Genomic DNA, 24,445 nt, shown 5'->3' on the forward strand with positions numbered 1-24,445 from the left:
AAACTTATTATAGCATAAATGCACTTATTATAGTAATATTATTGCATGAATATGCGAAAAATGAAATAATTTACTTTTTAAGTCAACAAAACACCACCTGGACAAAAATATGTAAAACAGACGATAGACCAGACGATGCAGTCAAGTGTTGACATCTGTTGTCAATAAATTCTATTTCGTACGGTTTTGAGTTATTTTCTGTGAGACTTTTTTTATGCGGTCAACAGGGACCGCATAAAAAAATATTTTTTAATTGTGTTGCAAAAACTATTTTTTACAGCCATTCGTGAAGTTTCGTGCTATTTTTTTTAATGCGTCTTTTTTAATGCGGTCCCTATCCCCCGCATAAAAACAGGTTTGACTGTACTCGTATTGGAATCGTATCATATTTCACCCTCCCGGTTTTTGGAATCGTCTTTTCACACATCTTAACAAAAAAAAAGTAAAAAATATGTATGTGTGTGTGTATTGGCGTTTATTTCGCTTAATATTGAAGGATGGATTACAGATTAAGAAACGAACTCTAACAATATAAATACAGTAGAGACTCATAAATCGGCACCCCGGTAATCAGAATCGCCGGTAATCGGCACTATTTTCAGTCGGACTGTGTCGTGCTGAATCGAACGTTTTTGATACTAAATTTACTTCTAAAGTATAATTTTCATGTTTTTATATTCTTCAATATATTTATTTTGTTTGTACAAAATGCAGAAATAATTTTTAACGATACGATAGCCTCGATTATTATTATAAAAATTTTCGTTAGGCTTAAAATCAAGGAAAATTCAACACGAAACGACACGCAACGGAGAAAAATTTGAACATCGGACAGATTAATATATTTTTTCGTTCATAAACCGTAATCGGAACAAATCCCTAATCTGAACAACCCCAGTCCCCAATTGATTCCGATTTTCGGTTCGCTACTGTATTGCGTTTATATATTTAAGATATTTTTAACTTGTTTTTATTAATTATTTATTTATTTATTAGAAATAAGCAATTTGTTTTATCTTACAAGCTTCTGCTTTTTAAAAATTTGAATAATTTGAATTTACTTTAATACTTGCAATCTTTCACATATTGTTGCAAATTTTTACCTCTGCAATGATTTATCCAGCCATACCTGTTAATTAAATAACATAATTGTAATAGATATTAATTATATTCAAATTTTAATGCGCTCGAGATACGTACCAAGCATTAAATTTACGTCTGCTATAAATGATCTTGGCACATCTCATGTCGTGGGCGAGATTATCGTCCAACAGACCTAGAAATATTCGTAAAATGATTTCGATTGCGTGTTTAAAGTAGTGGGAATCGAACCGACATTATTCCCGTTGTCGGCCGAGTTTTATAATCTATTCCAATATCCAATAATAAGAAGCCAGGACTTACTCGAACATTTCACATTGCAGCCGTTTTGGGGTCCGGGAGGGCTGCACCAATAACGATCGTTAATCTACCAATAAATTTTAAAATCGTAAATGCGAATACGGCCGATATATTGGCAATATAAAAGCTGCATTGTTACCTGGAAAATTCCGTGATCTTTGCTTCCGTTTTTGCTTCTGTTCGTGGCACGGCTATTGAAATTGCTTTCGTGTCTTATCAAACACAGCCCTTGAAAAAGCCAGAAATATTTTAATTACGAGACATAATAGGAGTTTCGATAAAATAAATGAATTAATAAAAGTAATGGGGTTTTCAATTTGTTCTTATAGTCTGGAATTTCGTGTCTAGAAAAGCCGTGTTTCACTAAATTTACGGCCATTTCGCATCTTTCAAAAATCTTTGCTTTTCCAATGGCGATCATCGAGAAGGCAAAAATAATGAAAAGAGATAAATGTGAAGCCATCTTCTTCTGTCGAATTCTTCTTCAAATCTGATGAATAAAAACCAAATGGCTAATATTTATACCAATGCTTTCGTGCATTGATCGCTTTATTTTCATTGTAAATTGGCACGAAATTATTCTTTTTCCTTTCTGGTGGTTGTGCAACAGGAAAAATGGAAAATCCGTTTAAATAGCTTACATTGTGAGGTCGCAACATCGAGGTTTGCGTGTGAGCCAGATAATCGAAAATTTGATGACTTGGATGGAAATACAGAGTTTTCGAGAATAAAATAGAAAAGAGTTGTTTAGTAAAATAAGGAGAGTTCGATCCCGTCAAATAGGACTTTAAACCACGAAAATATAAATACGTCTATCGTCGAACTCTATTAATCAAGTTAAAACAATAGGCTGGATAGATAGGTGAGAGAAAACCTCGCTGGAAACGACTCCTGTTCTCGAGGAAGTCTCGGACCTCTGTAAGTTCGCCGACCTTTAGGGGGGGATCGTTAATCCCGCGACAGGATGGTCTAGGGTCGTTCGCGTGTGGGTGTGAGGGAGGATGACACAGACAATAAGTGTCTCACAAAGAAACCCGTTTATTTAAATATAAAACAACTCACACTATACACAGATCGTTACAAAGGTGAACGTTCGAACGTTTTTGTGCCGATGTGTTTCCTATCGTCGCTCGATAGAAGGCCCCGGGGCAGCGGCTGGTGCAGCGACTCGTCGGTTGGCGTCGGCGGACCTTTCGATGGACACCTTGGAACACCTCTTGTCTCCCTTGAAACCTCTCGGAAAAGTCCCTTGTCTTTCCAATTCGGCGATTACTTCAATCTCCCTTTTTCGTATTGTTCATGTTGATTGGCTCCACGTCCTTCCTTTCTCTCTTCTCGATTGGTCCCTCGCTTGTTTCCAAGCGAAAAACGACCCCTGTTCGAGTCACGAGAAAGAGCCACCTCGACAAATCTACTTGACACCCTCCGTTTACTCAGGTTGGAAAGAATTGATGGAACTTTGAAACTTGCGCTCATATTTTCCCCATTGTTGTCTAATCTGAGAGATTTTTGAAATTTAATGCTTCGATGTGATGTTTCTTTTCATAATTAACTTTTCCCTTTTTCCTAATTTTAATGATCTAAATTTCGTATACGAGCGACTTGTCAAAGGTCCATCTATACTGGAGGACATTCGTCTACAATCATTACTCATTACAATTATTGCGTTTTATTTTACATTAGGCCTTTTTGTCTTTCGACATCTTTCTCCTTTTTTTTCATGCGTCGCGGTTTCAAATGACTAACGCGTCAAATACGATCTTTGATCGGCTTTTGTCCCTTTTAACAATGGACGATTTTCTACATTCGTTTTAACATTCTTCTAATATAAATAATTACTGTTAACCCGTTTTTGGGACTTCACACCTCTTTAGTCTTTCAATAAGTCTGAGGATCCAATTGAAACGAGATGAATCGACTGACCATCAACAACGACTTGCTGACGGTGTCCGAGGGAAGGATTTTTCAGAACCTGAGTCAAATAACGAGAGAAGAAAGTGATTCGCGATTAAGACTCCAGACAATAGCGATCACCGTCCTTACTTCTCCTCGTGAACCAACTCAAACGACCAACAAAGGGGACTTCAAGAGTCCAAATGATCAACGACGATAACGTACTGTACTTCTTCACTGATTACATCAAGTGGCTCATTACCTACCGAATCATCTCGTATCCACTAACAGAAAAAAAGACAGACTTTAGTATTCACTTATAATAGCTCTTACATGGCACTTACAGCCGTTAGAAATGTTTACCGGTATAAAATCGGTTTCTATTTCGGCTAAACATTGATAAATTCGCGATACAATTAATTATTCTCTAATTATCGGATATATTGATACATTTCGTAAATGGACACGTTAACTATACTATTGAAGGGACAATACTCTCAAGATAACATCATGGCTTTTTGTCATTATAAATGTATTTATGTCTTAGTTTTTTAGAAGTATATTTTTTAATGTAGCGTACAGGTTGTAATTTCTAAAATAATAATATCATAGATAAACGGTAAACGACACAGAAACTGGTTTTAACCGGTTTTCTGTGTGGTCATGAGATAACAAACTTTATTAATGTATATAGAACACGATAGTACTTTATCATAATTATTTTAAAAATAGCATTATTTAATACTCAAATGGGAAAATATTTAACACTGAATTTATATTATTTAGTTATTTGTATTGTAAGATTAAATAATAATCTGAAAAACATATTCAAACAAATTTATTCAAATCAATTAAATAATATGCGGCTACTTTATTGGGTTGCAATTTGAAAAAATTGTACAGCTATAAATTTCCACTGTCGTCCGTCCGTCCGTCCGTCCGTCTTTCCTTAATAAACTGTCTTAGGACGCGTTTGGAAATTCTAATCGTAACACAGCGGTAGTTGTGATTGACGTCATCGGTCGTAGCCGGTTATTTCAGGGGAATGGCGCATTTCTAAACAGACTGGTCATTTTGTGGCAAAGAACAAGGCTGTACGTTCAAATCAAAATGAGACGATTTCATTAATTGTATCATTGCGCTCAAATATCGATTCGGAGACATATGAGGATGAAGATTGGACAAGTTCAAGTTCATCAGAAGATGAAAATGAACTTACAGAATTTGGACACTATCGGAGCAAACTCCGAAAACGTGGCTACGTGGAGGAAATCGTTCCGCGATTTTCCACACAAACATTCAAAAACCATTTTAGAGTGACTCCGGAAAAACATTTAATGTCGTTAAAAACATGGTAAGTTTATCAAATATATTAATTTTGGTAAAAATCCAGAATAGGCGGGAATTAATTTGTTTTCTGTTTTATAGCTTGGCCTTTATATTACCTGCTTATTTAAAAACATTAATAATTAAGAACTGTTTTATTAACTAATACAATATTCAGAATTCTGCCTACAGGTTCCTGCATAAAGTAGTGATTATAGTAAAATGTAATCAAACTTGTGTTTAAACAAAAATAAAGTTAGTACCAATTGATTTTAATACTAATAATTCATTTAAGCTCTTTTGACATCGTTTCTATGATTTGAAAGTTCTCTCATATAGTTCAAATGACTACATTTCTTGTCAAATAAATAAATTCATATCATTGGATATCATTTACCATTTACAACTGATTACAAATGTTTTTATTAGGATAGATAGGCCTACCTAATTAGGCATAGGTCTATCTGTAGAACCAGTGTAATAAGTTGTTATTATCTATATCTATTAATATCTATATTAGTTATTGTATATGTGTATATATAGTTGCTATTATTACCTATAAGTACTAGTTATTAGTTTAAAAAATATTTTGTCTTAATTTCATCATAAATTATTTATATATAGTATTTTTTTTTTTCTTTTAGTACCCTAAATAATGAAACAACAATAGTTGAAAATGATAATTATGTTGACACAGAGTCAACACAATTATCATCAGAAAATTTGTCTCAGATGACCCAGAATGATGTAGAAATTGCCCAAAATATTGATGTTAATCAAGAAACTGAGTCAGACCAGTAAGTTGTAAATAAATAAATAATAATGATTTTAATGAAAAAGAATAAGATTTTTAATGCATGGATTTTGTTTCAGACGATATCAAAGCAGTGACTCAAATAAAAGTTTCAGTCAGCAAGAAAAAAGAAGAAAAAAATCAGATACCTGTATTAATCAGGATTATTATAATAATGCTCTTTTATCCTTGTCATCAACATCAACAGCAATAAATAGTTTTTTGGATAGGAGTTGTAAGTTCAAATTTATGAATATAGGCAAAATATAGTACAAAACAATGACAGATTTAAAAGTTATTTTTTTTTATTATTATTTTAGGTAATGTGTCACAGCCTGACAAAATTGAATTATTTTGTGAATCTTTGAAATTAAGATTAAGAAAATTGGATGCGCGAGACCAATTTAATGCCACAAAAAATATTGAATTGTTAATGTTAGACCTTGAAGGTCAAGAAAAATATTTTATATAATGTAATTAGAAGTAATAAAATAATTTGTCAAAGTTTATAAAATTGTCTTTATTATTACCAATGAAAAATTTAAGTAGTTTATACAGTATAATTACAAATATTAACTTATACAAAATGAATTGTTTAAAAATTTTTTTATGATACACCTGGATATATCTTGCTATTCTGCCATGGTACAGATCCTTCATTACACAAGTAAATAGCTAGTTCATCACGCAAAGATTTTGCATTTATGCCATGCATATTAGATCCAAAAGAACAATGTGAAGAATTAATATTTCCATCTTGGCGCCATAAACCTGGTTGAAAATTAAAATTATCATCATCATAATCTGAGAAGCCTGGGGGATTGTAAATACTTGCATTTTCTGTCAATAAAAAATTGTGTAAAACAAGGGCAGCAGCAACTATTCTTTCTATTGTTTTCTCACTATAATTGAGTGGTCTTTTAAAAATTCTAAAGCGCACCGACAGAATTCCAAAAGCATTTTCTACTATTCTTCGAGCTCTACTAAGGCGATAGTTAAACACTTTTTGAGGATGAGTGAAAGCTGATCTCCTTGGATAAGGTCTCATTAAATTTTTTTTAAGAGGAAAAGCTTCATCTCTAACAAAGAAATATGGGAATACTTTATTAGAATTTAATAATATATTTTCATTTGGAAGATTTAATTTTTCTTCTGAAAGCTTTTATCCAAAAGAACTTCTTTGAAAAATCCCACCACCACTTTCACCACCCATAAAACAAAACTCGACTGAAATAAATTTGTACTCATAATCAGTCACAGCTAATAAAATTTTGCTAAATGATCCTTTATAATTATAATTTAAGCTTCCACTATTTTTTGGGCATTAAACTAGTATATGCTTGCCATCAATGCTCCCGCAACAATGTGGTAGCTGCCAACGAGATTCAAAGCCTTTAGCAATTTCTTTCCATTCGTTTTCATCATCTGGCATTTTCATATAATCATTCTTTAAATTGTTCAAAATAACCTATAATAAAAATAATAGAAATTTATAAGTTAACTGCTATTCAAATTTAATAACAATTTTAATTTATACCTTCGTAGTTTCTATGATTATTTTAGCAATAGTCGGTCGTCCTATTCTAAATGAGAAACTGAGGCTTCGAAATGTCTCACCCGTTGCAAGAAATCTAAAAAATTATGTTTTATGATAAAAGTATACTAAAGACTTAACTAATTTTACAAAGTATGAAAGATTAACAAACCGTAAAGTTACAGCTAATCTGTCTCTAGCAGATATGGCGTCTCTCCATCGTGTATTTTTCTTTGTTATATTTCTTTCTATTTTTGACAGCAAATATTCGAATAATTCTGGTGACATTCTCAGAAATCTGAAGATTTTAAAATTTATTATTTTGAAATAACCTCAAACAGCGATATGTAAAAAAATACAATTCACTTACTGTATATAGTATTCTCGATCATTAAATTGTAGTTCCGGAATCAACGTATTATTAAATCCATGTAAATCACGCTCTCGAAATAGTTTCTTAACCCACCAGCGTCTCTTTTGGCGTTTTTTAATAAAATCATTTCTTAAAAGCATCAATGATTGAGCGGAATACAACCACCGACAAATAACAACGTCACATACTGAAGGCGCCATTTTACTAAACTACTTATGAGTTCAAAAATTTAAAAAGGCAATGGGATCGGTAAAATTCTTAATTCTTTAAAAACTCTAAAAAACTTTAGATTCACAAGTAAAAATAAACTACTCTTTAACTCCGATTTCGAGCGAGTTATTTAGACAAAAAAGGGACGAGAAAATGCTATACTTTAATCAACTTTATTTTATCTCCCAAATGCATTTCGCAAACGCCTCATCAGTGGGTAGTTGAGTGCTGGTAACTTCCGTTTCTTTTATGTCGGACGATGTTTTCCCAGCATGCATCTATCTGAATACTGTCATTCAGATTGATTAAATTTGCATATTCTTTTATACAAAACTGTTCTATTATTCTACGTTTTAAACAATCTTCTTCTTTATAAAGTATTTTTATGTTATTTCTATATATTTTACAAAAATTATTTTTATAATGTAGGTACCACGGCGATTCTTCTCTTTTTAATCTTATTGCTGCCTCGTGCTCTTTTAAACGTACAGTACTTCCAACTTCCTTCCGGTTTCTCCAACGTAAGACTTCGTTTGGGGACCAGCGAGGATAAAGCACAGCTACGAGCCAACTTAAGTAAAGACTTGAGCAAGTACAGAGGTAAAAATAGCTATATAACTGATAAAAAAGCAAATAAAATAATTAAAAAATCAGAAAGGTTAATTAAGTTTTTTAAGAAACATAACCTTTCTATAGTAAAAGCAGATAAGTCGCATCGACTGGTTATATTAACAAAAGAAGAACTACAATTTAAGAAAAATGAAATAGTCACGTCTGACGAATATGAACAGTTACCAATAGATCCGCTAAAGGAAATAAAGAAAAATCTTACAAAATTAATGAAGAAATATAAACAGGAAGTCCCAAGTCACCAGGTAAAAAAGATATTAGACTTTAATAATATACGATATCCAAAATTAAATCTAAGAATTAAAACTCATAAACCTGGCAATATATGTCGTCCATTGGTGGATTTTAAAAAAACAGTTTTATATAATCTTGAATATTACTTGAAAATCTACTTGCAGAAAATCGATAGACCACCCTACAGCATAAAAAACACAGATGAATTAATTAATGGACTACTAAAAGGTAAAATCAAAAACAGTCATTGCCTTATGAGTTTAGATATCAAATCTATGTACCCATTGCCTTCTTTTGTTAATATAACCAGTCGATGCGACTATAGAACCTATAGAAATATCGATGCGACTTATCTGCTTTTACTATAGAAAGGTTATGTTTCTTAAAAAACTTAATTAACCTTTCTGATTTTTTAATTATTTTATTTGCTTTTTTATCAGTTATATAGCTATTTTTACCTCTGTACTTGCTCAAGTCTTTACTTAAGTTGGCTCGTAGCTGTGCTTTATCCTCGCTGGTCCCCAAACGAAGTCTTACGTTGGAGAAACCGGAAGGAAGTTGGAAGTACGTTTAAAAGAGCACGAGGCAGCAATAAGATTAAAAAGAGAAGAATCGCTGTGGTACCTACATTATAAAAATAATTTTTGTAAAATAGATAGAAATAACATAAAAATACTTTATAAAGAAGAAGATTGTTTAAAACGTAGAATAATAGAACATTTTTGTATAAAAGAATATGCAAATTTAATCAATCTGAATGACGGTATTCAGATAGATGCATGCTGGGAAAACATCGTCCGACATAAAAGAAACGGAAGTTACCAGCACTCAACTACCCACTGATGAGGCGTTTGCGAAATGCATTTGGGAGATAAAATAAAGTTGATTAAAGTATAGCATTTTCTCGTCCCTTTTTTGTCTAAATAACTCACTCGAAATCGGAGTTAAAGAGTAGTTTATTTTTACTTGTGAATCTAAAGTTTTTTCGAGTTTTTAAAGAATTACTTATGACGTTGTTACATTTCCGTTTCCCATTCGGCCAAAATTTTTACGTATGTGTGTCCTGGCTTAAAAGCGTGAAACTGAACTGAAAGCTCCTTTCAGTTTTCTGCCACACATTTTTACGCATGTGTGTTCCTGGCCTTACAGTTTTATGCCAAAACACACATAAGTAAAAATTCTGGCCGAATAGGAAACACCACTGCCACTATCAGTGCTAATTTTATTAATTTTTTCCTCTCATATATCTATCTCTTTGTATCTTCCATTTTTTCTCCGCTTCCTCTGCTATAATATAGAAAATTTAAATTAATACACTTGTATTCCGAATTTAAATAAAGAACGTGTGATCTAAATACTAGACCTATATAGGCCTATCGATTCTATTAGACCTACCTGTTATTTGAAATTTTGCACCTACAGCCATCCATAAACATTGTTTAAATACAGTGTCTTTATACATGACACTGATGTGGTCGAACGAATTCAATAAACCCCTCTATTTAATTTATTTTTCGTTTTTTTCGAGACTCATAATTATAGGGTTAACCCTCATTGCCGCCATTGTTAGAATAAAAACCACGTGTCTACTTCGACGTCACAGAAAAGACCTCTTTATTGGAGGAATTTTGGCGTAAAAAGTAGAGACACGCTCTACTCTTTTTTCAGTTTTGTTTCAGCCAAAATTTCAGAAAAAAATTTTACGCTTTCTGTATTATACTAGATTTTACGCCGAATTTTACGCATGTGTGTTCCTGGCCTAACAGGATAAAATTCTGCCGAGAGCTGAATAGATTTTAAAAACTTACCATTATCATGTTCGTAAAGTTTGTCTATTTTACCTTGAAAAGCTAAACAACTTTTTCCTAACATTTTGATAATAGAAACAATGCGTAACAAAACTGCTTTCCAATTATATACTTCAGAATTAACGATTCTTTGAGATTCTACATCTATTGTGAGAGAAGATTTCAGTCTGTGCATTAGCCCAAACCACGATTTTTGAGCAATTAAGTAATGTTTCGAAGTTTTGTGAGATTGCAGGATACTGCTGTCGTGTTGCCAATTACGGTAGCCATCTTTACTTAAGCTAGTTGAAGATACATTAAACATTTTACAATAGGAACAAAAGACAGTATCTCTTGAAATAGAATAAACAAAATAATTTCTAATAACTTGTTTCTAATTTGTCAACTTTCTTTTATAAGCCTGTGATGTAAACCTACGGCCTTTATCGTCACACAAAAATCCACAGTCATATAAAGGGCAGGATGACCCTGTATTTATTAAAAACGCTCTATCCGAATTTTTTCGACTATCGGGCCAAGTTGCAGGATCAGATGACACAAGTTTTTTTTTTTTTTTTGGATTTCTAAATGTTTAATTTATTTTTCATTTTAATTATTTTTGTTTTTATTACATGCAAAATATTGATCCATGAATTTTGTAATGGAGCTTCGTTTCTTAGGATGATAGAGTCTCGTGTCATTTCTATCTATTGGTACCGGTATCTAGAATTACAAAACAATATTTAAAAAAATAATAAAATACACCATAATTAAACTTAAACAGTCTATCAATATATTTTCTAATAAGTGTTTTAATTTTTTAAATAGCTTATTAATTTAATGATAGCTGGATGTCTCATAAAATAGGGATCTCCCTATCCTATGATACTGAGACATCTACGCATCGATCGGAGGAATCTGAGTTCAAATTCTTAGCAATTTTTCATAAGTCATCTAACCCAGATATGTATGAACTCGTTCTTCACTTCCCGATCATTCATTTTCCTCTCCCTTTCCAGTATTTTCGTCTTTGGGCATTGAGAAAGCTTGTTGAAGGGTTCTCTTAATTCCCAAATACCAAAAACAATTTTTTACTACGTTGAATTTATCATATAAAACAGATGAATAATATATATATAACATAAATATTTATCGAGCACTTAATTTTTCTAATTATTTATAGAAATATTTGATATTTTATATATTCGAAACTATCGAAATAGTAACGTTCGAAATAAAACGGCCAAATTAATTAAAATAGTCACAAAATTTACTGAATTGATTTTTTCACTTTTACCGCCCTGAAGCAAAGAGAGTCTTTTTTCAGCCGATCCTGAAATTCTTATACTGGCATCGATTTATTTTTATTTTATTGGTTTACTTAACGATGATACTAGAGTGACCCATTACTGTAATCAGAACAATAGTTTTCTACTGTAATCTTTTCTACTACCCGCATCCCGGCCGGATGGCCGAGCGGTCATGGGACAGCCTACCGCTTAGAGGACCCGGGATCAAAGATAGACAGATCGAAAAATCCCCAGGAATTTTCGGGAGGTGGTCCGACCGGATATGTCGGATCCCGTCCCTCATCATCCGGCCGCCCCATTTTGAGTCTGGCCGAACGCATAATGGGCTTGATAAAAGAGGTCCTCTTAGTGCCCACAGAGTGGAAAGAGTAAAAAAAACTATCCGCATCTCTTGAATTTTTACTTTCCCGACTGTTATATATTAAAAATTGGGATTTTTTCATTATGTATGTGTTATTAATTATGGGAGGGCACAATTTTGTTCACCCACTCTAAAGCTTATTAACTCATTTGTCTTTTCGAAAATTTTTGAAATTTTGAAGGGAGATTTATTTATTGCCGGTTTGTTTGTTTTATTAAGTTATGGCAACGTAACACTTGGGCAATCTACCTAAGGGGATGCCTTCCGAGAGGTTTCAGGCGTTACAGACGTGAAGAAAACCCGGAAAACTACACGTAGCCAGCCCGTTGGCGAAGCGCGAACCCACGGCCAACTACTAGTGTTCGGTGGTTTTTCGGCCACTGGTCATGTGTCATATCTCAAGTTGGGTGGGATTTAATGAAGATTTTACACGTTATTAGCATTTACAATTTTTTTAATATATAAATTCATCTCTAAATTAAGCTTTTTGCCATTTTATAATAATTAATAATTCAAATATAAATATAAAATTAAAAAAATAATAATAACAGGTAGTGCACACGCAATTTTAGGTGTTTTTACTGGGCGGGAAAGTTACGGAACTCGTTGATGGAATTTTTAAGCGTGTTATCAAACTTCCATGGAATTTCTAATTCTAGATAGAAATTTAGAAATATTTAGGTCTAGATTAGAAATTTACAACAGAAAAGCTACAATTATACATTAAATTTAATATTAGGACATGTTCACTAGCAAATAAGTACATGTTATTAGTAAAAGATTTAGGCACACACACAAAATTTTCCCATAGTTTTTCGTTTAATTCCAATAGTGACATTTTATACTTGTTTTGTATGTTTTTTTTAATGTAACTCTCATAAAGCATAATATAACGATAATCTCAAAAATTGGCATTTGGGGTTGACATTAATTATAGTGATTGTTTTACATTTAATAATTTTTAGCGCATTATTCTGTATATAAAATTTTAAAACAACTGAATATATATATATATATTTATTTATTTATTTAATTTTCGACAGGATATATAAGATATATATATAGTGCTTCAGAAATTGTCTTATATTTTTTACTTCCTGTTAAAGTTTCATTATAAGTTGTTTATTGTTGGAGGAACAGCTGTAAGATAACTTAGATACTCTACTTTTCTTATTACAGTATTAATTGAATGTAACTGAATTGATAAATATACAGTATGTCAAGTAATGGAAAACGATGTACTGTACAATCATATTATTAGCGAGGTTGAGGCCGAAGTTTTCAACGCGAAAACGTGTACGTCGGACGTTCAGCGCCGCTTTCCTGTAAACCTAGAAGTTTGACAATGGCGTTTGGAATGTCGAGCGTGATTCCACTGACTTTCCAAACACCATTGTCAAACTTCTAGGCTTACAGGAAAGAAGCGCTGAACGTCCGACGTACACGTTTTCGCGTTTAAAACTTCGGCCTCAACCTCGCTATTATTTGTCTCCCATTCCGTAAGCACTAACAGTAAGAGAGCCTCTTTAAAATCACACTTAGCGTAGATTCGACCAGATCAATAATCGAGTGACCGGGTGATAAGGGTAATGAGGCTGACATGCGTGGGGCAAACAGTCTGTAAAAATTTCCTGTAGCTCGCAGAAATTTTTCATGGATGATTTATCCCTCATATATCAGTAGTACAATTAGAAACATGGCGCCGCTAGGATTATAATATGCAGGCGCTCTCAAATTAATAGTGCCACTTTTGAGCCGAATGATGCTGTATTATAATTTTAATTCTGCAATAATTATATTTTTACAGATTTTTAAATGTCGAAGGGGCAAAGGGACATTGCTATTGAAAATCTATCATTAGTTCTACCACTCTGTTCATGCAAAATATATTCACATATTAACTGATGTGTCTTATTTTGTTTATACTCAAGCTTTTAATTTGCACTAATTCCTTTATGAATTGTTTCTACATAAAATTATTTTTCCATTATGATATTCGAATTTTTCTGCATTCCAGGCCTGGGCCTAGTGAGTATATGACCCGGATTTGATCCGTGTACCCAGAGCGGCAGGCTGATGCTTTAATCTCTTCGACCATCGATCTTATGTTTATTAATTAATTAGAGATTATTACCATTTCATCAGTTATCCACGTCATGTGCTGTGATTCAGTCAGAGGATATGGAAATCTGTTCGCAGGGATAGCCTTCGAACGTTTGATAACTTCTAAACTCACTGCTGTAGATATTTTTAAAAGAAAGTTTATACGTTATTAAATATTATGTTTATTTAAACTACTTTTATATTGTTTAATATAAATTTTTAATGATACTAATCTTAATAATATAAAATGCACATCACATTGTGACATCACAGCATTGTGGTGATGTCACAATAAATAATTGCTCGTTTTATAGTTAGATAGATATAATAAAAAAAATTATTTTGCATCAATTACTCAAATAATTATTCATCATAAATTTTAAATGTGTAGGTTAATAAAATTTTATATTTATATCATTTAAATCAAAACTTACGATCCTCAGGAACAGGAACAGATTCGTATTTAGAATAAAATTTTGATGCCATAATATCTCCTACAAAAAAATTTGTTTAGCAAATTTACTTGCATAATAAACACTTTTTCTAAATTACTGTATTATTATTTCTGATACAGGTTGACATTCAAAAATCCAGTAACTTCGGACCTGAGGAGTGCCGGATTTTTAATGGTTATATATGCTGTATATATGTAGCAGAAAATGGCTACCTGTATAATTCTTTAAAGAAAGAAAATTACACACTAAATGAAAAGAAAATGAAATTTTAATGTTCATCAACTACATAAAAACAGTTTTACAGAATTTTAGTTAGGAACTTCCAGATAACAATGGCGCGCCAATGCGGTAAGTTCGAAAATGCGCTCCGGAATCCATGCCAGAAATCTGAAGGAACCGGATTTTTGAACGTCAACCTATAGTGGATTATTGTCCTATTTAGCCTAGTGTTATATCAAGGTATTATAATTATTATTAAAAACTAATTTATTGACTTATTCATAAGATAAGATTCAAATTCAGCCTAACTAATTTTTAAATAAACCAGCAACGAGTTGCTCAACTTTCCCAGCAACATTTTAAATTTTGCTGGCGCCATTTTTTATCAAATTTTATTAAAAACCATTTTTATATTTTTAACTATTATAAGGTCGTTTTCGTCAGGAATCTTCCGTGGGCGGTCTATTCTGGATATGCAGGCGCACAATGGAATTCAATTAATTATAATTAGTGGAATGGATGAGCCTGTTGATCACCGTACAGTTTCTCAATTCTTGGAATCAAACTGGATACAGCCAACCTCATTTTCTTCTCCACGTCGATTTTCGTGTGATACTTAGTTTTTATCACGGCCACAGCCGAAAACTCAGCTTAGCACAAATAAGAAGTCGCAAATGGAATTAAAATTCTATGAGCTTTACCACTCATAAGAGAATATTCATCTTTTACTGATATCCATAATTCAGTTAATTCCATGCTGCTAAGTTTTGTTTTCAACGTATTGTCGCAAAACAAGTCAATAAGATTCTCTTCTTCTACAGCTGTAAATTCAGATAGAGCACTGGCATTAAATGATTCTTGAATTCATGCAAATTTATCGATATTATTATTTTGAAAATATTTTTCAAAACTAGGTCAAAACTGAAAATCAACGCTACTGGAGGCCAAAAACTGTTGCAATAAGGAAAAACATTTTTTTCCTCTGTCTTCACCTTTTTTTTTCTATAGTTTTATTTTATTATTATTATTTTATATAAAAGGTGAAATTTTTCTCAATCGACTTTAAAAGGTGCATGTTGCTTTCCTGCAGGGTGAGATTCAGAGCACTTTATTTTTTTCAAAAATAACACATAAGTATTCTAGCTTTATCAAAAACTCTTCATTTATAAAATTTTCGGCATACTTGCGGTCTTCCTCTTTAAGAAAAATATAAATTTCCTGTCGGGGTTCAACTAAACATTACCACAAGAGAGCCATCGCGCAGTGCTGTATTACAACAAACACCTGTGCTTGGATCTCATATTGTCACACAGTTTTTTGAAAAATTTTGCCTTCAACGGCCGGGTTTTTATAAAGTTTACTACATTCACTACATATTCTAAGGCCTGGTTAAGTGTAGGACTCAGATATTTTGATGCGAGTGCTTCCCTGTGAATTACGCAACGGGTTCACAGTGTATCAGGGGCTTTGCTTCGAATAACTGCTTGCAATCCTCCATAACAGCCGGACGTAGAACGAGCACCATCAGTACAGATACCAATGCATTTGGTTTACTCTAAATTATTTTCGGATATAAAAATATCAGGAATCTCGAACAAGTCTTGAGCTTTAGCACCGGCAGTGATACTTTTACAAAAGAGAAGGTCTTCTACAATGTTATTACTATCTATAAACCGTATAGATTAACTATATAAGAACTTCCCATGCAAATCGGAAGTCATATTATTTCAGTTCAAAAATTTCCCCCCTGAAAGGTGTTAGATGACCGACTTGACTCTATTGTTAAACCCTTTCCAGGCGGCGATCTACAGAACATTTTTGAGTGGAATTCGTCATGCGGCGCATTTTTTGCATTTTTTGGATAATTTTTAAATCGCGATATTTCGCTTCAAAATTGCGCTATGTTTAATCTGATTTTTGTGTTTGATTAAAAACATATTACAGTTTACGATTGTTTAATTTATAGTTTAATACAAATTTAAAATAATATTAAAATTTGAAGTTTACGACCAAAAGTAAAAAAAAAAATTAATTTATAGAGAATCACTGAACTTTGTGCATCTATTAGGTAAACACATCTGTCTTCTTTTAAACAAAACAAACCCCATCTCTCTAGCTAGAGCGGGGAAGAAGTTATTGCCATTATTTACACTATGTCTCTAATTACTTAGCAGGGAGAGGAGTCCATTGTTATCGTAAAGCGACACGTTCAAGTTTATCATCATACTAGCTGACCCGGCCACACGTTGTTGTGGCTCAAAATGTATCTATTATAAATGTATAACACTTCTCTCGCAGGAAGGAATTTCAAAAAATCCCTTCTTAGTGTACATTCTCTTGACGAACCCTATTAAAACGCAAAAAACCGCATGCAAAATAGTATAAATAGAAGCCGAGTTCTTCACAGTAAGCCTTAATCTTGTCCCTTTCCCCGCTGGGGAATATCGAAAAATCCCTTTTTAGTGTATATTCTGTTGACGTAACCTATTAAAACGCAATTAAAAACGCAAAAAACCGCATGTAAAATAAAATAAATAAAAGCCGAGTTCTTCACAGTAAGCCTTAATCCTGTCCCTTTCCCCGCTGGGGAATATCGAAAAATCCCTTTTTAGTGTATATTCTGTTGACGTAACCTATTAAAACGCAATTAAAAACGCAAAAAACCGCATGTAAAATAGAATAAATAGAAGCCGAGTTCTTCACAGTAAGCCTTAATCCTGTCCCTTTCCCCGCTGGGGAATATCGAAAAATCCCTTTTTAGTGTATATTCTGTTGACGTAACCTATTAAAACGCAATTAAAAACGCAAAAAACCGCATGTAAAATAGAATAAATAGAAGCCGAGTTCTTCACAGTAAGCCTTAATCCTGTCCCTTTCCCCGCTGGGGAATATCGAAAAATCCCTTTTTAGTGTATATTCTGTTGACGTAACCTATTAAAACGCAATTAAAAACGCAAAAAACCGCATGTAAAATAGAATAAATAGAAGCCGAGTTCTTCACAGTAAGCCTTAATCCTGTCCCTTTCCCCGCTGGGGAATATCGAAAAATCCCTTTTTAGTGTATATTCTGTTGACGTAACCTATTAAAACGCAATTAAAAACGCAAAAAACCGCATGTAAAATAGAATAAATAGAAGCCGAGTTCTTCACAGTAAGCCTTAATCCTGTCCCTTTCCCCGCTGGGGAATATCGAAAAATCCCTTTTTAGTGTATATTCTGTTGACGTAACCTATTAAAACGCAATTAAAAACGCAAAAAACCGCATGTAAAATAGAATAAATAGAAGCCGAGTTCTTCACAGTAAGCCTTAATCCTGTCCCTTTCCCCGCTGGGGAATATCGAAAAATCCCTTTTTAGTGTATATTCTGTTGACGTAACCTATTAAAACGCAATTAAAAACGCAAAAAACCGCATGTAAAATAGAATAAATAGAAGCCGAGTTCTTCACAGTAAGCCTTAATCCTGTCCCTTTCCCGCTGGGGAATATCGAAAAATCCCTTTTTAGTGTATATTCTGTTGACGTAACCTATTAAAACGCAATTAAAAACGCAAAAAACCGCATGTAAAATAGAATAAATAGAAGCCGAGTTCTTCACAGTAAGCCTTAATCCTGTCCCTTTCCCCGCTGGGGAATATCGAAAAATCCCTTTTTAGTGTATATTCTGTTGACGTAACCTATTAAAACGCAATTAAAAACGCAAAAACCGCATGTAAAATAGAATAAATAGAAGCCGAGTTCTTCACAGCAAGCCTTAATTTTGTCCCTTTCCCCGCTGGGGAATATCGAAAAATCCCTTTTTAGTGTATATTCTGTTGACGTAACCTATTAAAACGCAATTAAAAACGCAAAAAACCGCATGTAAAATAGAATAAATAGAAGTTGAGTTCTTCACAGTAAGCCTTAATCCTGTCCCTTTCCCCGCTGGGGAATATCGAAAAATCCCTTTTTAGTGTATATTCTGTTGACGTAACCTATTAAACCGCAAAAAACGCATGCAAAATAGTATAAATAGAAGCCGAGTTCTTCACAGTAAGCCATAATCCTGTCCCTTTCCCCCCACTGGGGGGAATTTCGACATGTATATTATATAAAAACACGTGCGTATTCGAATGCAACGTTGTGTCAAAATTTCAAAGGAATCGGTAGGAACAAACGAACGTTATATTTTATTTATATAGATAGATAGAAAATGATCTGCTTTAGTCCATTCTCACAGAAAAGCAGAATGCCTCACAGAAAAGCAAACTTAGGTCGTCGGAAGTTAGCGCCATCTGTTGGACATAAAAGCCTTAATCCATATATAAATATATTTTTGAAGGGGGGAAATGGTGGTCTTCACATGTGCCAGAAACCTTCGTGGGAGTGTATTAAACAACTTCCCGAAGTTTCATGGCAATCGGATAAATGGTGTGGTAGTGCATGAAGGACAAACACACACACACACACACACACACACAGACATACATTCATTTTTATATATATAGATATTTCCGCTTAAAATAGTGAATATTTGACACTTTTTATATATTTTTTCAATGCTTTATACAATAATACACTAAAATAAGCGATTAGTTAATTTTTTCCTGCAATTACGCAATATCCGAAAGTAATGAGTTTCCCGGTAAATTTTTCAGTTAGACGCTTTTGATAAGAAATCTTCTTGTCTAAGTAAAGTCAAATAACATGCAAACTGGTAGAATTACGGCTCTAAAATGAAGAATATAGCTATTTATTAACGTTTGTTTACATTCTGACTTTAATCACGTGGACTGGATCTTCGCGAGAAAATCCCGACCAGACGGGTCTAAAAAAACTCATTCGTTGAAGTTGATTCAGTCATAATATAAATGACCAATTAGAGCGTAATAGGCGTAGAAACAAAAATTTTAAAGCCAATTAACAGCAAGACGATCTTCCATAGACTTACTATAGGGAGGTGGAGTTTCCCGGCAATATTTATTGCTAGAAAGTTTTTAAAATACAGTACAGCGTCGATAAGTGGAACGTCGGTAAGTGGAATGGCCGGAAAGTGGAACGATTTTCAGTCGGACTGTGTCGTGCTGAATCGAATGTTTTTGATACTAAATTTACTTCTAAAGTATAATTTTCATGTTTTTTATATTCTTTAATATATTTATTTTGTTTGTACAAAATGCAGAAATAATTTTTAACGATACGATAGCCTCGATTATTATTATAAAAATTTTCGTTAGGCTTAAAATCGACGAAAATTCAACACGAAGCGACACGCAACGGAGAAAAATTCAACAGGAAGCGATACGCAACGGAGAAAAATTTGAACATCGGACAGGTTAATGTATTTTTTCGTACAAAGTCGGAAACTGGAACAAATCATTAACTGGAAGGACCCCAGTCCCCAATTGGTTCCACTTTTCGACGCTCTACTGTATTTTAAAATATATTTATTCGCTTAAATATTGTCGAATTAGCTAATTGAATGTCTAAGTGCATTAAATTGGTTAATTAGAGCTAAAAAACGATTTAAAAAACGAATTTATTGCGATTGTTTACATTTTACTTGGAAGGTTGGAGGCGGGGCTTTTTGCGGCAATTTTTTCCTTTCACAAGTCTGATTAGTTAAAGTAATGTCAGCAAAGACAAAAGATAACCAATAAAACTTTATAAGGAGTTTCCCTTTGATTGTTTTCAGTCAACTGTGTAGTTAACTGCGAAGATTTGCTGTAGAATGGTAGGTGGTCCTTTTTACCGAAATATTTATGGTCCAGGGGTGGTAACAAAACACTTATTGGCTTAAACAAAGTCAATCGACCTACAGAAAAGCGAATCAAAGCTAAGATCGCGGAAAACTCGAATATAACGCAAATTAATCGAATGTTTTGATTAATTACGCCTAAAGGCGTAAATCGCATCACGAATTAACGGCAAGTCACGTGACATACGCCTAAAGGCGTATACCAGCATGGTATGATGTTCAGGGACAAGCCGCTACTAATTTGAGGTGGACAGTATATATTTTAAATCAAATAAATTAAAAATATGATGCTGAGCTGCAATTTAAAAATGTAATCTATCTGTAAATAACTTTGAATTGAATAAAAGCCATTTTGTAATTACATCGATATTTTTTATGTATTGTATAAAAATATTTTAATTTAATTTACCTCGAGACAGTGGCGTAGCTACATATTCAGCGCCCTGGAGCAAGTAGAATCGGTGCGCCCCCTGTCCCTCGGAAGAGGTCTCGCGCAATTTATTTTGAAAATTTAATTTTAAAACATATATCTAATTATTTTGATTTAAAACCTTACTTAACAATTCATTTCAGATTCATTCAACAATAAGATATTCAATTTAATAAATACAAATATAATACTAAAACAAAATATAATTCTTTAAGTACAGAGTACCTAATAATATTTACTACATTGCTTTTATTTTCTTTTAATTCTTTCCGACCTGTGGACACTAAAAGGACCCCCTGTAGTTATCCAAGTCCACAATGGAACAGCCGAGTGGTGAAGGACAGGGCCCGACATATCCGGACGGACCACCCACCGAAAAATTCCTGGGGATTTTTCGACCCGTCCGGATCCAGGGTTCCCCAAAGCGTTGGGTTGCCACCTTGACCGCTCGGCCATCCGGCCTTTTTACTACATAGTATATAAACTGTATTGACAAAATATATGCAAGTTTAGTTTCGTAACAAATACATAATAATACATAAAAACTTCAGGACTGTTGTTTTCTTGTTTTTTTCGTTTGAAAATCGGTCAATTACCTTCTCCAGATCAAGTTGATAGGTTATTGTTTCTTCAATTGTTATAGCAGAGCTAAGACGGAATTGTGACATGCTGCTTTTTAAATAAGTTTTGATTAATTTTAGTTTTGAAAAACTTCATTCTGCTGTCGCTGTCGCCTCCCGTAAAGTTAAAAAAAAATGTGGCATGCTACAATAATGTCGGAAAACCTATTGAGGCTGCGATGTGAATTAAAAGTAGTTTGGCAACTTCGATTATAGAAGTAATTTCTTTTACCTGACTATATAAACACATTTTAAATCGAAGTAGTTGAGGTCCAAAACTAGGCAAAATATCACAGGGATATGCCGATTCTAAAAATTCTGATCCTTCCAGATCATTTTTATCAGATGACGCGGCAAGATATGCAGGTGATAAGCACTTAAAAAGTGTAAATAATTGTCGAACGGATTCAAATCTAATAGTTAATTGATTAACTATTACATCCAAAATTTTTTTACAAATGTTTTTACAAGTTTTTATTTCGCCCTTTCTAATTTAGCGCCCTCATGATTCGTGCGCCTGCTTTTTGCGTGTGCATTTTGCTCCAACTGTTCCACAGTAGCTACGCCTCTGCCTCGAGACGTTATTTTTTGTTGTTTTTAAAACGATTTAGTTTTTGATTTAACGACGTAAAAGTTGGTTTTTTAAAGTCTTTTTTGTCCCTTATCTGGTTTATTTTGAAGAAACAGAGATGGTCCATAGGATTATTAGAGCCTCCTCACCTTCCTTCTTACACCGTGAAGAAAATCAGTGGCCACGGTTGTAAGCGACACAATAGTGATGTGTTTGCTGATTTTCGTCATTCTGTCAACAAATTCTTCCGAGCGATAGTTCGTAGAGAGGCAAAGGAAACGTTCGTTGGTTCCTTAGAGCTACGCCATCAGTGATATCACGAGATCGTCGAAAGAAAATATTAACGTGACTGCATAAATTTCACCTGACGTCACATCGAAAACGACTGCACCAAATAGTTTGCGCCGGGCTTAAGAAGTTCGGTCTAAAACTACCAATATGTGTACAGGAATGGATAGCTATAATTTTTGAATTTTATAAATACTGCATACAGTATATAAATTAACAATAGTTGTGTAATATCCTATCGTAATTAATAACAAAAGTGGAATATCTCGCTAATACAGCGAATTAGTTTCCAGACCACTGTCGTAAAGCTAATCACAGGTCTTTTTCACACGCTAGTGCATTTATTAAGAATATATCACGTATATAATTGAAAAGTTCCTTGAAGCGAGATACAGTACGCTGGTTATTAGCAAAAAATATATTTTATGTAAACACATTAACACAACAAAATTCCAAACCGTTCTTATTAGAAGATTCTTGATGCATCACCACGTATTTATGACATCGCGAAAATATATTCTCAAACTGATTATTTGATGAGGCATTCAACACGTATAATTATAATGAGAGAAGTTAGCCAGTCGTAAATTCTCCTATCATGTTTAGGTCTGATCCACAATGCATTTTCAATAATTCACTTTATAACAATATAAATGAAATTTTCTGTATTTTATTCGTATTTTGTCCATATACGTTAATTTATTATTATTTTTTTATTTTATTTTTTATTTTAACCGAAAATCGTGATAATTGTAATTCGTAGGGTGGTGATGACAAGCGAAATCAAATTTACAAACGAAGTCAATAAAAAGACGGAAAGACATTCTAAGAAATTTTGTGACAGTAGCTAAAACCAGCTGCTTATATTTTGTTGCCAACGTTAATGAACCTTAAGATCGTTCCATATAAAAAAGAATAAACTAAATTGGAAGCTTTATTCGAGAAAAGCGGAAGTTTGCAACCACCGATATTTGAAAGAAAGCATCCTGGTCTTTTATTACAGAAATTATTTTTTTAAAAATTGAAGGGTATTACGTAAAATTTAGGCGTTTCCCCAGGCCTACGAGAGGAGGTGCAGCGGGTTCCACGAGCTTTACTGTGCCCATCAGAGCGAAAGAAGTTTAAAAATTGTTTATTTGCCGACTATTTTTTTTTTCCAAATAATGTAATATCTTTAGCCACGAGCTAACATTTACACGGGGGGACCCAAAATGATCTTTTGCGCCGACAAATTCCCATTCTCTCGGGGACATGCATTTCCCCTAAAAAGAAATCCACGCCATTTTGTATGAAAGACTAACGCTGTACAGTCTGAGATTATCCGATTCCTAAAGCCATTATTATTTTACCACATCATCAAATATCGTCTATAAAAAATATTAAATCCATCATTCGTTTAGTTTATAGATGTTATGCGAATTAAGTTAAACATACCTAATTTATACGGATTTACAGTGTAATTGGTATAAATTTTTTGGCATTCTTTTTCTTTGCGAACAGTTTCTTCAATGATTTTATGCTTGCGTATCAAATTTCCGTCTTTTTGATCCCCGAACATGATTGTAATTTTCTTAATATTCCGTAAATGACAATTATTTGCTATAGTATTATTTAAGAATAATTATCAATAATAAATTAAATGGTATATCATATTAGCGTCATTTATATATTTTTTTACATTCATCTTTTTATAAATTAGTGATCAATATAAATTAATATTATACATAACTAATAACGTAACGTAGTATATTTATTATGCTTTATTATTGCTAAAATTAAATTTCGAATCGTTTTAATATTTGAATTTATGTAACGACTCCATTTAAAAAAAATTATATTCTCGTACTCTCGTCACTAGGAACTAGTATTACATTTGCAGTTTACGTGTTTCGAATAGAACACTTTATTTATTACAAGTGTTATATAGTGGAGCGAGTTAAATTGGACGAATATTATTTTAAATGACAAATTCTATGTTATAAGGCAAGTTGTAATAAGTAAACGAACAAATCAACTAGAGAATAATTCTATTTTTCGAATAAATAAATAAAAGCATTTTGAATAATAACGACACGAGAAAAATTTCTAAAATGGGAGATAAACAGAAGTTAAAGATCCGTTAACGGATCGTAATTGTTTATTAATCATTAGAAGTGACTTGACACTTTTTAA

The 24,445-nt window shown here is 33.0% G+C and overlaps 2 protein-coding genes across 2 annotated transcripts; both read right to left on the minus strand.

Annotated features, from left to right (window-relative positions):
* Positions 1-1,020: 1,020 nt before the first annotated feature.
* Positions 1,021-4,604, minus strand: LOC136968273 (lysozyme c-1-like). Its single transcript, XM_067262258.1, has 5 exons — positions 4,514-4,604; positions 1,541-1,629; positions 1,405-1,468; positions 1,201-1,276; positions 1,021-1,129 (listed from the first exon to the last, which is right to left on the minus strand). Exons 1-5 carry the CDS (start codon positions 4,602-4,604, stop codon positions 1,063-1,065), a joined length of 387 nt encoding a protein of 128 aa, XP_067118359.1. The 3' UTR covers positions 1,021-1,062.
* Positions 4,605-10,773: 6,169 nt separating this feature from the next.
* On the minus strand, positions 10,774-23,835 carry LOC136968289 (cilia- and flagella-associated protein 144-like). The gene is made up of 4 exons (XM_067262290.1): positions 23,708-23,835; positions 14,390-14,449; positions 13,987-14,090; positions 10,774-10,904 (listed from the first exon to the last, which is right to left on the minus strand). Exons 1-4 carry the CDS (start codon positions 23,829-23,831, stop codon positions 10,791-10,793), a joined length of 402 nt encoding a protein of 133 aa, XP_067118391.1. The 5' UTR covers positions 23,832-23,835; the 3' UTR covers positions 10,774-10,790.
* Positions 23,836-24,445: the final 610 nt, after the last annotated feature.

Source organism: Centruroides vittatus, unplaced genomic scaffold (assembly GCF_030686945.1).
Source record: "Centruroides vittatus isolate TY-2023 unplaced genomic scaffold, ASM3068694v2 contig_1427, whole genome shotgun sequence".
Taxonomy (NCBI): domain Eukaryota; kingdom Metazoa; phylum Arthropoda; class Arachnida; order Scorpiones; family Buthidae; genus Centruroides; species Centruroides vittatus.

Bases quoted from the DNA above. Each gene is read 5' to 3' on its own strand.
- LOC136968273 (XM_067262258.1), bottom strand. From the start codon at position 4,604: ATGGTTTTTGAATGTTTGTGTGGAAAATCGCGGAACGATTTCCTCCAC. The intron at 1,630-4,513 runs GTAAGTTCATTT...GGCTTTTTCAAG, and splicing joins TCCGATAGTGTCCAAATTCT to GGCTGTGTTTGATAAGACAC. The intron at 1,277-1,404 runs GTAAGTCCTGGC...GAATATTTCTAG, and splicing joins CTGCAATGTGAAATGTTCGA to GTCTGTTGGACGATAATCTC.
- LOC136968289 (XM_067262290.1), bottom strand. From the start codon at position 23,831: ATGTTCGGGGATCAAAAAGACGGAAATTTGATACGCAAGCATAAAATC. The intron at 14,091-14,389 runs GTAAGTTTTGAT...AAATATCTACAG, and splicing joins TGTTCCTGTTCCTGAGGATC to CAGTGAGTTTAGAAGTTATC. The intron at 10,905-13,986 runs GTAATAATCTCT...TTGTAATTCTAG, and splicing joins CGTGGATAACTGATGAAATG to ATACCGGTACCAATAGATAG.